The sequence below is a fragment of the Ricinus communis genome, chromosome 1, assembly GCF_019578655.1.
Source record: "Ricinus communis isolate WT05 ecotype wild-type chromosome 1, ASM1957865v1, whole genome shotgun sequence".
In the NCBI taxonomy this organism is placed as follows: Eukaryota; Viridiplantae; Streptophyta; class Magnoliopsida; order Malpighiales; family Euphorbiaceae; genus Ricinus; species Ricinus communis.
This window is the reverse complement of record NC_063256.1, coordinates 1670148-1684016: the sequence shown is the minus strand read 5'-3', so window position 1 is coordinate 1684016 and position 13869 is coordinate 1670148. Positions and strand designations below refer to the sequence as shown.

General features: G+C 31.6%; 3 protein-coding genes across 4 annotated transcripts; 2 read left to right on the top strand and 1 right to left on the bottom strand.

The window, feature by feature from the left end:
- Positions 1–61: 61 nt before the first annotated feature.
- Positions 62–940, top strand: LOC8258527. Its single transcript, XM_002511763.4, has 3 exons — positions 62–408; positions 489–635; positions 754–940. Exons 1-3 carry the CDS (start codon positions 151–153, stop codon positions 895–897), a joined length of 549 nt encoding a protein of 182 aa, XP_002511809.1. The 5' UTR covers positions 62–150; the 3' UTR covers positions 898–940.
- Positions 941–1200: 260 nt separating this feature from the next.
- LOC8258526 (cell division protein FtsY homolog, chloroplastic) lies at positions 1201–4311 on the bottom strand. Its single transcript, XM_002511762.4, has 12 exons — positions 3961–4311; positions 3769–3873; positions 3612–3685; positions 3461–3519; positions 3316–3353; positions 3025–3145; positions 2853–2921; positions 2677–2759; positions 2208–2276; positions 1880–1942; positions 1684–1810; positions 1201–1562 (listed from the first exon to the last, which is right to left on the bottom strand). The coding sequence occupies exons 1-11, from the start codon at positions 4252–4254 to the stop codon at positions 1697–1699; spliced, it is 1089 nt and encodes a 362-aa protein (XP_002511808.1). The 5' UTR covers positions 4255–4311; the 3' UTR covers positions 1201–1562; positions 1684–1696.
- A 2743-nt stretch (positions 4312–7054) lies between these two features.
- Positions 7055–8523, top strand: LOC8258525 (BON1-associated protein 2). Of its 2 annotated transcripts, XM_025160057.2 has the most exons (2): positions 7055–7719; positions 8023–8523. In XM_025160057.2, exons 1-2 carry the CDS (start codon positions 7148–7150, stop codon positions 8057–8059), a joined length of 609 nt encoding a protein of 202 aa, XP_025015825.2. In that variant the 5' UTR covers positions 7055–7147; the 3' UTR covers positions 8060–8523. The 2 variants fall into 2 exon arrangements, with proteins under 2 accessions (XP_025015825.2, XP_002511807.2); XM_002511761.4 differs by lacking the exon at positions 8023–8523 and having other exon boundaries at positions 7055–7898.
- Positions 8524–13869: the final 5346 nt, after the last annotated feature.

The following is a 13869-nucleotide window of genomic DNA, read 5'->3' as shown; positions in this document are numbered from 1 at the left end:
ATTTGAATTCAAAACGCACAATCGACAGACCTAATTTCAGGTTTCATCCAATTTATAACGGGGGTTTAATAATTACGTGAAGTGGAACGCCTTGTCTCGTCTTGCCACTATGAATTGACTCCATTAGTTAACATTTTATGATTGCAGCTGATGGCGAAACCTTCCAAGACCTGCACTTCACTGACATTGTCCTCTTCTGCATCAGCAACATCACTCTCCAAAGACTTGCCTCCTCAGTATGTGGCGGCCACCCGTGATTTCCTCATAGACACAGGGATTTACTCCTCCCTTTCCGACAAGTACAGTTCCAAGGATTCGTATTCTCATCTCATTCGCCATCTTCTCAGTACTGATATCGTCCAACGTGGCCACGTCTCCTGCGTCTTCACCGTCTTGCCATTCATCATTGTAGTATTTTCCACTCTTATTTTCCATTTAGAAATTATTTTATATGTTAAGGTCTTGTTTGTTTGTTATCCAATTTATAGAACATTTTTAACGGATTATTTGGAGGAGCAATTGGAGGTATAGCAGAGCGAGTTGCAATTGCCTGTGCTAGAACTGTCGTGGGCCAAGAAAAGGAACTCTTTCTTGGTGAATTGAGCATTTCGTATCTCTCTGCCGCACGCCAAAACGTCAGTTTTTCTCTACTGTTCCTTTATTAAGTTTTTCTTTTTTTCTTTTTGAAAGAAAAGAAAAGAAAGAAAATTTGCGGTAATCGAGGATTGTAAAGTGGTTAATGTATCTTATCAGGACGTGGTGGTGGTGGATGGGTCTGTAGTGAGGAGTGGAAGAAACTTAAGTGCAGTTGTGATTGAGTTCAGAATCAAGAAAAGCTTGAAGCTGCTCTACACTGCTGATGTCACCCTCTATCACTTGCCCATTGCCAAGTTATGAAATTCCTCAGTTTTTATAGAACTCTCTATTCCGTCTCTGAATATATCCACGGGCTTCCGTGCATCAAATTTATCAGCTGTCCTTCTGCTTCCTGTGCTTAGTTGTTTACGCGCTGTGTTTTTGTAAAACTTGGTTCATGATTATGAAGAGGATATCCTTTGAAAAATTAAAAAAGGAAATAAGGTTGATATTACTTCAATCTTTTGGGCTGAATTTGCCCTTTGGTTAATGTGTTGCCCGCCGAGGCGTGGAGAAAAGGGGAACCCTTACTCAGATTTGAATTTCAGGAGTCTCAAGCAAATATGTGCAAAATCGCTAATGTTCCTCGATTCCTACAATTCAATATTCAAGCATTTTAAAATCGAAATGGTTTTATCAGTCAGCACTTTTAAACACAACATTGACTTACATTCAAATAGTATGATTTTAACCGAGATAACATTTGAATAGCCCTTTGATTCAAGTGAAGAAGGAAGATCTATTTTCCAACTGCAGTAATCTCTGTCAGGCAAAAATGGCAGAACATTGAAGCAGGATCTAAATAACTAATGTGCAATTGGAGCCACTCCATGCTGGTTCCGGCCCTCATTAGAGAAGTAGTGTCTCTCACTGTTACCTTTTGCCATTTACCAAGGACCTTTCAGCAACTCGCAAGACTAATTACTCTGCAAAATAAAATTAGAAGGAGAGCCCACTTCAAGAAAGATCATATTATCACCTGTCCTTATGTTTCCGTAAAATGATTTCATGTCACAACTACTGTGCCATTTCATTATGTATACCGACCGCATAAGAGATCTCACGGAAATATGGCATTGACAAAAGCCTCAGCGTCAAAGGGTTGGAGGTCTTCAACACCTTCTCCAACACCCACAAACTTTACAGGAATGCCAAGCTCATCTACAACACTGACCTGCAATAGCAAATTAATCTCAATTGCAAATTATGAAACAATAAAAACATCAATGAAACAGGTACATACCACACAGCCACCTCTAGCAGAACCATCAAGTTTTGTCAAAATCAAACCAGTTATTCCAACCACCTATGAGGAAAGTTGCAAGTTGTTAGATGCAGGATAGCAGAAGGAACAATAGCACCAAAGCCAAGCTGAGCAAGGCGAAATTACATTGATGAGGCAGGATATAAGAAAATAACTATGGCATGCTTTTGTCCAGCACATGTATATTCACAACTCTTGCGGACTTATATTAAAACAATTAAAACTTGGAAAAATTAATAGTTGTTCATACCGAAACTTAACAGCAAGCTATCTTTCTTTTATAGAAAAGCAAGAATAGAGATATTACTTCATTGAATTCTCTTGCTTGAGGAAGCATATTCAAACCAGTGTTGCCATCTAGCACCAAAAGGATCTCCTGCAAACAGCGCAAAATGGCATTACACATTTATACAAAAATGTTTATAGTCCAAATCAAATACTTGAAAAAACTGAAAATATTCAACTTGATTATATGTAATCTCCTGATCAACTATAGAATCATATTTCCGGTCTAAGGCCTTAAGAGTAGTGATAGAACTATAATAACCCGACAGCAAAAGATTCATAAGAAGATCAAGATTACACCTAAAACCTTAAGTATATCAGCAACTTCTAATTCACCTGTAAAAGATGCTAGCCAATTAATACAGAATGAAAATAACAAAATTGGAAAATAGAATGCTGCATTTTTCTCAAAACCTATTGAAATGGATAGGAAATGGTTAAATGCTTCAAAGATTATAAAGATGCTATGCATTTCAAATAGTTGAGCTTACATTAGGAGCACCAGGAACAACTTTGCCTATAGCTTTCTTACATGCTATCAACTCTTCCATAAGGCTGTAGTTAGTATGAAGACCTGAAAAGATATGTAATAACTTCTGTTATAATATAACTGGCCAGAAACTACAAAAAATAGTAACGACCAGGATTCAAAGCTCTATATACTTACGTCCAGATGTGTCACACAGAACAACATCAAAGCCTTGTTCTTTCCCTCTTTTTATAGCCTGTGAAAGAACTATTCAGAAAGCACTTTAAAATGATATGTTAGTAGTTACACAAAGTCAATTAAACTGTGACAGATGATAAAAGCTAAAAGCACAGCTACTTTAGTCATCTACCTGATGATGCCTTGGCCTTCTCCTTTTCAGCAACAACAATCTCGCATCCGGTCCTTTCAGCCCATATCTCCAACTGATCACTGGCAGCTGCCCTAAATGTATCACCCGCGGCCATCAATATCTGGCACAATATCAAAACCATCAAATGAAATTCATCATTATATTCATAGAAGTCAAATTCAACAGTCAAAAATTGTTAAAATCATAGCATCTTTTATTCAACACTAATATAACATGATCAATCCAGTTCCTGTTGTACACATTTCAAGAAAAAAGTGAGAAACATTATACCTTTGCCCCCTCATTCTTCAATCTATAGGCCAGCTTTCCTGTAAAAGCAGGTAACTTCATATTTCTTTCTTCTTGCCAGTGGAAAAACATAGGTACACTGTTGCTTAAACGAAAGATAATTCTCAAGAACATGCGTATTACTTACCTAGAGATGTTGTTTTCCCACCTCCGTTCACACCAACTATCATAATAACAGCTGGCTTCCTGAAATCATCATCGCAATAACAACTCCAATTTAATGATCAACATTGGTAAAGGAGATTTAAATAAAACAGAAATAATTAAATACCCAGAACCTGAATCCAAGCTGAAGATCAGTCTTATTCCCTTTATTAATTAACAATTGAAGCACACTCTTCTTCAAAGCATCCTACAAACAGTTAACACCAAAAAAAAGTATCTCGTATTTGACTAAAATATCCTTAGCTAACTATCGTGTCATTAATAAAATACCTTAATTTCGCTGCCTGATTTAAGCTTTCCAGATAGTATGTCCTTCCGCAAGCTCTCCACTATATTAATAGTGATTCTTGGTCCAAAATCAGACACCAACAAAATCTACACGCCATGAATCACGCAAAATTTTATTACATTTTTAGTAATGTGCATCTTTTATCTTTTAGTAAAAAAAGAAAAAAGTGAAACCTCTTCGAGTTCGTCTAGGATTTTGTCGGTGTCGGAAAGGTTCCAGTAAAGGAGAAGTTCATCAAACGCGGCGAGGTTGTCTCTGGTTTTTGAGAATCCTGAGAAGATTTTCTCCACGTCACTCTTCGCTTTCTCTTTTATCAGTCTTCCTAGTTTAGTAAAGAACCCGCTCTGACTGGCCTGACATTTGAACCGACCGGTTTTCTTTGGATTGAACCCGGTTCTAGGCAACTTTACGAATAGGTGCGGAGTTGAAGGTTTGGAGAGAAGTGAGAGCTGAGTTGGAGTCGCCATTTCTCCTCCAGTTCCTAGGACGAAGACAGAGATACTTGTCCTACTAAATTGTGGATAAATTTCCTTTCCACGATGTCGTTTCTATTTAAATGGGCTGGGCTCCGATTTCTTCCAAGCAAAAGCCCACTGTTTTCGCTCATCCTCATCCCATTAGCATTACGCACAATAATTGAAAGCTCTGTCTGGATATATATGATATTTTGTGATTCTATTAAATAAGTTAAATATACTTTAGTTGATGTTTATAAATTTATGTAAATACAGAAATAGATATCATCTATAATAATATAAATATTAAATTAATATATAATCTATTATTTATTTTATTTCTAAAATAAATTAAAATGTAAAAGATGATCCTTTTAGTTTATATTCTTTTAGCCAATATTTGTCAGAGTTGTACACATTTAAAGAAAGAAAGAAAAAATCAAAATTTATTTATTTATTTATTCTGAAATTATTATAATTAATTAGTTTTAAAGAAATTGATTTTACAAATAATATAGTTTATAACTTTTTAAATATATAAAGCCTTAATAAACTGAAATGTTTTTCAAACATCTCTTTTTCAAAAACTATTCCAATGAAGCTTCAATGATTCTACTTGTAAAAACTCTGAAGGGAAGTTAGTGGAGGGGAAATCACACAGGAAGGTAATTTAAGCTGTCAAAGAAGCCGTTTTCTTAGACCAAACAAATTGTCATCTGGATTTCATGAAAACCCTTTCAGATTCCATGAAACCGACATCATTTTTAACTTAATGATTTTTGTCTCAGTAAGCTGCAGATGCTTTGGCCTTATCGGTTGCTCTTCAGCTTGCTGTGGATAATGTTTGTTTATTCTGCTCAGTTTCTTTGATTCTTAATTGATATTTTATAAGCCCAACCAAGGGAGAGACTCCTTTATTCTATTTGATGTCTCCTTTGTTGTAAAGACAAGAGAATCAATGCTGCCCTTTTTTCTGGGAGTTCCCTTTTGCTTGGGTTTCCTTTCCTCTGTATGACCCAGAAACTTTCTTCTACTTGTTTCTTTGATTAATATATTTCTCTTTTATCCACAAAGAATGATTTGTGTAATTCTTCAAGAATAACAGTGGCAATCATTTTTTATATTAAGATATAAATATAAACCCTCTTTTTATTTCTTTTCTTTTTGCCAAACTAAACCTCCACTTTTAATTCACATAAGAGATTGGATTGTAAATCCAATGAAGTTTTAAAATTTAAAATTTTAGGTGAAGTCTTAAATCTTGAAATTAAATATTTAATGTGAATTAATAAATTTAATATTTAGTCTCCGTACTGAAAATAATATTAAATTCTAAAAATAATGTAACTTCTTATAACAATACTATAGGAATAAAAGGAATAGTGAAGCGTCGTTAATTTATGTTGTCGTTAATCATCGGAAAGGGAAGCCATCCGACACGTTGTTTGTGATTGGCAGTGGTTATTATATAGATTGTTAAACCGTGAATTGGATTGCTAGAAAAGGATATCGTGGGCTTGTATTCCCCGTTATCCTGGAAAGGTTACTATACTTTCATTTCATGCCAAAGTGATAAACACGTGAAGACTTCATTCATATGCAAAACACGTGAGATTTCAGGGGCAATACATTTTACAGTGGAAGAAAATTCTTTAACAGGTCAACCCAACCCGACGAGTCCACTCTGCTTCCAGTTCTGGTATATTGCGTTTGTCTTGCCAAGTATCTTGTGCTGGCTTTTAAACTTTTACTCAAACACGTGTTGGAACTTTCCTCTTCAGTTTTCTTTTTCCAACATTATTTTCCTCTTTTAAATTTACACTTTAATTTTTTGTTCAAAATTATACTAATCTTAGATTTCAACGCTTACTGAAATATAAATAGAATATAGATTAATATATTATGCATCAAAATTTCATCAATTTTGTACTTATCCATTTTAGATACGAATATATATATATATATTTCAAACAGTATGATTTTTAAAAAATAATATTGACTTTTTCTTTTTTGCTCTTATCGTGTGACCTTCACTTTAAAATCTTATTTGGTATTTGAAAAGAAAATCCAATTCCAAGTTGTTCAAGAATAGTGTTTCTTGGCCTTTTGCCTTACAATTACTAAAGCTAGTTAGATGTGTAAAAACACATAATTTACAATTTCTGATTATATTTATATAGAGAAAAAAATAAAAATAAAAAAGTAGGTTAGATTCTTAGACTGGATACATAGAAAGGGGAAAGAGACACTAATAAGTACTAAAAAATATTTTCTATAAGAATTGACTTGATCTTCTTACAAAAAATTTTAAATAATTTATTTTATAGAAAGTAAAATTTTTGAAAAATCAAATTTTTAAGAAAATATATTTTAAAGAATGGGCATTGAGAAAAAATAAATATAAGTTAATCCCCCATATTTAAGAAAAGAAGAAGAAGAAGGAATTTAAATCCTGTGGCTGTGAATCGTGAGGAAGGGATCATATTTCCTCTTGAGATTTCAAAATTCAAATAATTTGTGTCAATTAAATTTGCAACCCGCACCCTCGCCAAAATTGAAATTGTCTAGTCCAGCTCTAAAACACATAATGGTCCAATCAACTAACCCCAACCACTCGGTCAACATATTCGTCATTTTTACAAAGAATGGCTATTGGCCCGTTTCACAAAGCCATAAACCTTCGCGTTCCGCGAAGTAAACCCGAACCCGTAACGAACCTGACTTCTTATTGAAACATCCGCTGTCTTTCTCTCTCCCTTCTCCCCCACTTCGTCTATGCATCAATCGCGCCACATATATAACCATATTGGTGCCCCCTAATTTTTACACAAATCAAATTCTTTCAGTTTCCCGGTACAACAAATATTCTCACCTGCAAATTATTCTTGAATCTTGATCATTATATATGGGTTCTACTGGTACATTCCGCAGTCTTGAAATCGATGTCTTGTCTGCAGAAAAGCTACGGTTAGATGGAAAATCAGTGAAAAAGGACACGTTCGTGGTGGTTAGAGTTGATCCTGTGAATTACAAATCAACAAAGGCTGATCATCAAGGAGGAAGCAATCCTTCCTGGAATGAGAAACTAGAGATAGACATGTCAATGCACGTTCACTTTATTACCCTAGAAGTACAATGCAAGGTTGGGTCAGGGAATAGAGTCATCGGCATTGCTAGCATTCCTGTTTCTGATTTTATGGGTGGTTATGCACCAGAAAATTATTTGCACTTCCTGAGTTATCGGTTGAGGGATTTGAGGGGTGAAAAGAACGGTATCATTAATGTTTCCGTAAAAGTTAAGGGGGCAGCGCATATTGTAATTCCAGCTGGGAGAAAGGATTTACCGGCTGGATATACATCGTCGCCTTCGTCTTCAGGGTTTGGATTGTCACAACCAACTTGGGGAGTGCCTGCGCGTCAGAATAATTTTTACGACGGAGGAGTTGTGACTGGTGTTCCTGTTCCTGTTCCTGTTTGGTGTGCATCTCGTGCTTAATTTTTTTTTTTTTTCTATTTTTTGTCATATTCTAGTATATTTGACTGCTAACTCTGACTGCTGATTTCTTCTCACCTGGGAACCGCAATTTGGTTCTTAGATTGATTGTGTTGAACGCGTAGTAAATATAATATTCAAAACCAATATGTTAATAATTTCATATTTTTCTCTTAATTATTTTCTTTGATGTTACCTTTGTTTTTTATGCCTTCAATTTTAATTTTAATGTTCATTTAATTACCTACCTCAAGAACAGTGCAATAACCACGTAACAAACTCTACAGGAGACAGAAAGAAAGCCAGCAATTCCGAATCAAGTAAACAATGAGAAGGTGTGAGATTTCAGTACCATTCGAGTACAGCTCCCAAACAAAACAATAAAACGACGTAAAGTTTGGAAATTTATTGCGGAAAGTAAGATTGAGTTCCGTTGAATGTACAACACTTACAGATGATTGCTACTATATTTTAGATAGATTCTGACTGCTCCTGCCAAATATTTAATTTAAGCCTGAGAATCTTTGGATTACTCCAAGAGAGCCAAGATTAAAGATTTAAAGAATTAAACGGGTGTTCTTAAAAGGACACTGTAAGAATTATGGATGAAGATTGCTGAGATCAAATAATCCTAGAGATTATACAACAGTCATTGAGGTGTTAAGGAATAGTCATAAGCATTAGTAAAAATGAGAAGATTAATCATTCCTCAAGATTTAAGAACATCATTATTCTGTAGCTCTTGTTTCTATTCCAGATGAAACCTAATTTCAAGTTTGCCTATTGTACCTGCGTGAATATGAACGAATCTAAATACTTTAATTAGTATTAAAAACCACATACACAGTATTTCTCAAGAACAAAGTTTAAAAAGAAAAAAGAAAAGTTAAAAGAAGTAGAAAGATGTTTGATCTTAATATGTATCCATTGACAGCAGGAAAAAAGGGGTTCATGTTTGGCCGTTCATATGTAGATTGAAAGGAGGCGCCGCCAAAGACCGGAAAATAGTACCACCAATAAAAACACCATAGGATTTGACTTTATCTGATTTTCCTTTTTTAAGTTTCTAATAGTAACGCAAAAAGGCAAACTTCAGTTATAAGCAGTAAGCAGGTCAAAGCGTTCTTATTCTAAATTTAACTTTTATTGATTTTGACTCTGATTAATTCTAACCGGTAACCTCCAATATCATTCCATCAAAGCACAGGCCGCCGGTTTATAATTTAAAAATAAACAAAGACGGTCTCCTTAATCCATATTTATTTACTGTCAATTCAACAAAAGGATTCCAACAAACACGACAACAGAAACACCTTATCACTTTCTTCCTCGCTCCTTACTCTTATTATGTCTTCCATTTTTCGTCTACAAATTCTACTACTCTTCTTCTTAGTTCCCTTTTTTCATATATAAGCCGCCCGACACATAATCAGTATATTATCATTAGAAAAATAAAAAGGACAAAACCCTACTTTTTCTTAATTGTCTCTCCCAATTTCCAACAGGCGCAAACCACGTATCGTGCGTACTCTCTATAGGCTTATGATCGTGTGAAGCCAGTCTTACACAACTACTTGGAAAACCCATCAAGAACGACAAGTATGTCGCCGATAGATTTGTCATCGAAACCATAACCGTTCTTCCAAAGAAATTACATTCAGAATACCTTTGCATTGCATGTATAAAGGCACTGCAAAATGGGGCGCAGGATAGAATAACTGCTACAGAGAACTCCAGGGAGAGATATTAGTAGAGGATACTTAACGGGTAATTACTTTCATTTGTTGAGTTGTAAAGGTTGTGAGAGGTGAGAGAAATAAGTAAAATTAATATATTAATAAACATAAGTCAAATCTAATTGGAGAAACCAAATTTAAAAAAAAATTAAATTTCTTTTTAAATTTACTGTATATCATTATTTATATACTAAGATAAATAATTAATATATTTATATATTAAACTGACAAACAAATCGATATATTTATAAATTTTAAATAATAGAATATATATTAATAATTTAATCTTAAAGTGTAAACATATTTATTTAAAATCTATAGAGTAAAATTACTATATATTTTATCGTTTTTTCATTTAAGATATAAAAAAACAGTATGAATATAAAAGCATGAAATCATAAAGTATTAAATTTACTAAATTTAAATTTATGAATAAAGAGTGGGGGATTTCTAGCATTATCCACAAGATAAAAGTTTGGGGAGAGATTGCTCCTCCAGTATTGGAATATGCCTTCTGCATCATAAGAGGATCTGTTTGTTTTACATCTAAATAAATTAAGATTTAAGTTTTAAGATTTTGGTCCCAGCAGACCAACGTGAGATCACGTCAAACGCAATACCATAGAAAATTCTCCAACAAAACCGCTGCAAATTCTCTGTCAATTTCTTATAGAATAATGCTATATTGTTTTTGGATAAAGGTGTTTTGTTATTTATTTAATATGCTTTTTTTTTTTTCAAATCTTTGATATATAAAATTAATTTTATGTTAATTTATAATTTTTTTTAATTTATTAATTAATAAGTTACCTTTCTAATTAAATAGTTATTCTAATCCTAAAAAATAATAATATTATTAATAAATTAATTTTTAATTAGATAATAAATAGTTTTTAATTAGATAATAATTAATCTAAACAATAACGTATTAATTATATTTTCATATTATATTAACTAGAAACTGGTTTTCTAATTAGATAATGATTCTAATTATAAAAAAAAATTTATTTTTACTAATAAATAAATTTTTAATTATTAGAGTTAATAAATAACTATTTTAAAAATAATTTATCGATAGTATTAATTTAAAAATAATATTAATAAACAAATATTTTATTAATCTAATAATATGATAAAATTTTGAAAATAGTTAATTTATTATTATTTTTAAAATTATTAGAAACTAAATATTAAATAATTAATTAAATTGTATGTATAAATTTAATTTTATAATCAAAATAATAATAATGGTAGTGCAACTTACGAGTAATCAACTGGTTATTATTTAATAGTCAACTTAAGATTGATATCAAGATCCATGACTTCGATCACTAATTTGACCCTCTGACTCTTTTAGAAAGAAACATAAATATTAAGCATTTCAAGCTCCAGACTGATCCATTACTAAAATTTGATGAAGTTAATTTAGAATGAATTAATTTTTTTAAATGATTATTGTATAAAGTTGTCGTCTCTTCATTAGATAACTCCTTGCATGCACAAATGCTTGGGAAGGGCTAACTATTGCTCATGATGTATAACTCCCCACTTTCTCCACTTTCATTGTGAGTGGTCCACCCAATCCCCCACTTCCAATATTTATACTCACGGGTTGTAATTTCTCCATGCACGTTTCCGCCCCAACTCCATTTTAACTTCATCAAGTATTTTTTTCTTTTTCTTCTTCTTCTCAACTAGCATGTTTGTTAAAAAAAAGATCACTTTTCTGATTTGAATGCTCAATAGCCTCTATTTCTCTTGATATCAATTCTCTAATTGATGGTGATTAGAGTTGATCCTATGAATATTCAACAAACGAAAAAGCAATCACTACCGATATGGACATTTCAATGCGCGCTCACATAATTTATAATTTATATTCAAACTAAATACAAAAAAGAGTATGAAAATTAATAAGTTAATCTGAATAATATATAGATTGAACCGGAGGCAGCTGCCAGAGACAGAGACAGGAAAACAGCACCACCAATGATGCCTATGTTATTTGACTAAAACGGAAAGGGCAAAACTTGTGTTCTATCTAAACTATAAACGTAATCAGCATGTCAATGCCTAAAAATAATTTCACCTTTAAATATTATTCTCACCATTCCAAATTGCCAATACTCGTTCCGGTATTACTCCATCACAGCCCATCGGTATACTTTAATCAAGTATAAATCAGTTGTACCCAAATCGGAAACTTATAAAACTATTTAATTAAAAAAGAAAACTAGTTTTATTAATTCTTAACTATTTGAATATGAAACGAATATACTATGCATGGCAACGAAAAGAGAAGGAAAGAAAGAAAAGGTAATTTAAAGTGAAGGGAAGGGAGTTAAAGAAAAGAGAGGAAAAAATTATTATTTTATTGTGTTTAGTTATATAAAAATAATAATCATTAAAGAAAAAGAAAGACAAATATATAAAATTTATTTGGATGAATGGTAGAGAAAAGAAATAATAATTATTAAAACACACAGAGACCCTTAAGTTGATATTTAAGTCTCAAAAAAAATATATCATTATATAATAAAATACATACAAATTTTATAATTTTTAATTAATTATAATATTTAACTTTAAATAATTTTAAAATGAAATGCATACAAATTAAAGGGTTATTACATAATTTTATATGTCATTATATAATAATTTTTTTTATTTTAATAAAATCAAGAAATAACTAACTATGAAACATGAGAAGTGATGATATTATATAAATAATAACTATGAAATATATTATTTTTACGTAAAAAAAAAGAGAGAGAGAGACATACCTAATGAAAGATAACTTAAAATTTATATAAAATAACCCTTTTTGAAATATTATTAAAAGTAAAAAAATGAAAAATACTTTATATATATTTCTTAATTCTTTTCAATGAATTAGAGCTTTTTATACCTCAAATTGGAATGAAATCAATTTTATCCTTTTCAATTATTCCCCTCTCATCCTTAAAAGACTAAATAACCAAATATAATAATAATTCATTTTCCATCTATTCTCTTTTCTTTTCTCTTTAAATTATCTCCGTACATGCATAGTGTTAATAATTATTATATATAATAATAATGGAACAGCTAAAAAACACCAAGAGGCAATCATTTTCCTATTATATATACAACATATTTGTCATTTGTGAAATATGCTTCTAATTACACTTTAGCTATAATTGATTTTGTTCTCAACCTGAGAATTACTATGTCATTGATGATCTAAGCATTGGACACTGAATACCAAGTCCAAGTCCAAGTCCAAGTCCTTTAAAACTTCTTCTTCGTCTTTGTAGACTATTTGGCATCTTGAAGACTCCATCCTGGACATTATCACTTATTAATATATATATTGAATTAACTAAAAAAGAAAAAGAAAATCTGATTTTGCATCGAAATCAAAAAAGAAAAGACCTATAACTTTCTTCCTTCTTAATCTATATCTTCCCTGTTCAATCTACAAATTTTAGTCTCCTTTTTAATTTCTTTTAACATTCAAACAGCCTAAAACAGAATCGCATATTGTATTAAAATAAGGCAAACTAAACCCTTACTAAATACTAATTTATAATATTATCTTTGCCAATATGAATAATAGTAATTAAGATTTGATTTTGACGATAACGCCCGTTTGAGCTGCTGGACTAAACATCCAGACAGAAAGTTAAAATATTAAGAAATTTTGCTATATATGTTATGATACGTAACATGAATTGATGAAAGTATAAAATTCACTAATAGAATTGAGTTTTGACTAAATAAATACTAAAATGACTAGATTTAGTTACTCATTTGCTCGAATTTAACTTTTATAAATTATTTGTGTCTTTTATATTTTAGTGATATAAAACCTCTAACACAATATTTATGCAGTTATAATATTCATGAATATCATCCATCATTAATATAGTTTGATGTTTCTAGTTTCTTGTTGAACTCTTGGATTTGAATTTGAGATATAATAACTACATTTAAAGAATGAAACTAAAGATGAAATTAATAATATCATATTGTGCTTACAATTCACCAAGTCAAGAGTTTAATTATAACTTATGTACCAGGTAGCTACCAGATACATTTCTTACATTAATGGAGTTGGTACCTAGAATTTCAGCAAACATATATATTATAATTGTAAACCCTACAATTTAATTATTATCCATAGGAGAAAAAGGAAATGTTTGGTGAAAGATTGCTTACCCACCACCCACTAATGGAATTTCAATTCTGTATAAAATTGGAGATTCAGTTGGAAAATTATTAGTTAATTTCTGTTGAATTTTAAAATGAAATTGGAGATTCAGTTCATCCCATTGTTTGTCCCCCAAGAGTTGAACAACATGGACAAGTTAGATTATGGAATTATTAATTGTGATGTTCCATATGTAATAAAGAAAG

What these genes read in the sequence shown, in the direction of transcription:
- LOC8258527 (XM_002511763.4), top strand. Translation starts at nt 151, where the DNA reads ATGGCGAAACCTTCCAAGACCTGCACTTCACTGACATTGTCCTCTTCT. An exon ending in CCGTCTTGCCATTCATCATT is followed by an intron (nt 409 to 488) that starts GTAGTATTTTCC and finishes TCCAATTTATAG; the next exon opens with AACATTTTTAACGGATTATT. An exon ending in TCTCTGCCGCACGCCAAAAC is followed by an intron (nt 636 to 753) that starts GTCAGTTTTTCT and finishes GTATCTTATCAG; the next exon opens with GACGTGGTGGTGGTGGATGG.
- LOC8258526 (XM_002511762.4), bottom strand. Translation starts at nt 4,254, where the DNA reads ATGGCGACTCCAACTCAGCTCTCACTTCTCTCCAAACCTTCAACTCCG. An exon ending in TCTGTGTGACACATCTGGAC is followed by an intron (nt 2,760 to 2,852) that starts GTAAGTATATAG and finishes ATATCTTTTCAG; the next exon opens with GTCTTCATACTAACTACAGC. An exon ending in TTGTTCCTGGTGCTCCTAAT is followed by an intron (nt 2,277 to 2,676) that starts GTAAGCTCAACT and finishes CGCTGTTTGCAG; the next exon opens with GAGATCCTTTTGGTGCTAGA.
- LOC8258525 (XM_025160057.2), top strand. Translation starts at nt 7,148, where the DNA reads ATGGGTTCTACTGGTACATTCCGCAGTCTTGAAATCGATGTCTTGTCT. An exon ending in CCTGTTCCTGTTCCTGTTTG is followed by an intron (nt 7,720 to 8,022) that starts GTGTGCATCTCG and finishes CAAACTCTACAG; the next exon opens with GAGACAGAAAGAAAGCCAGC.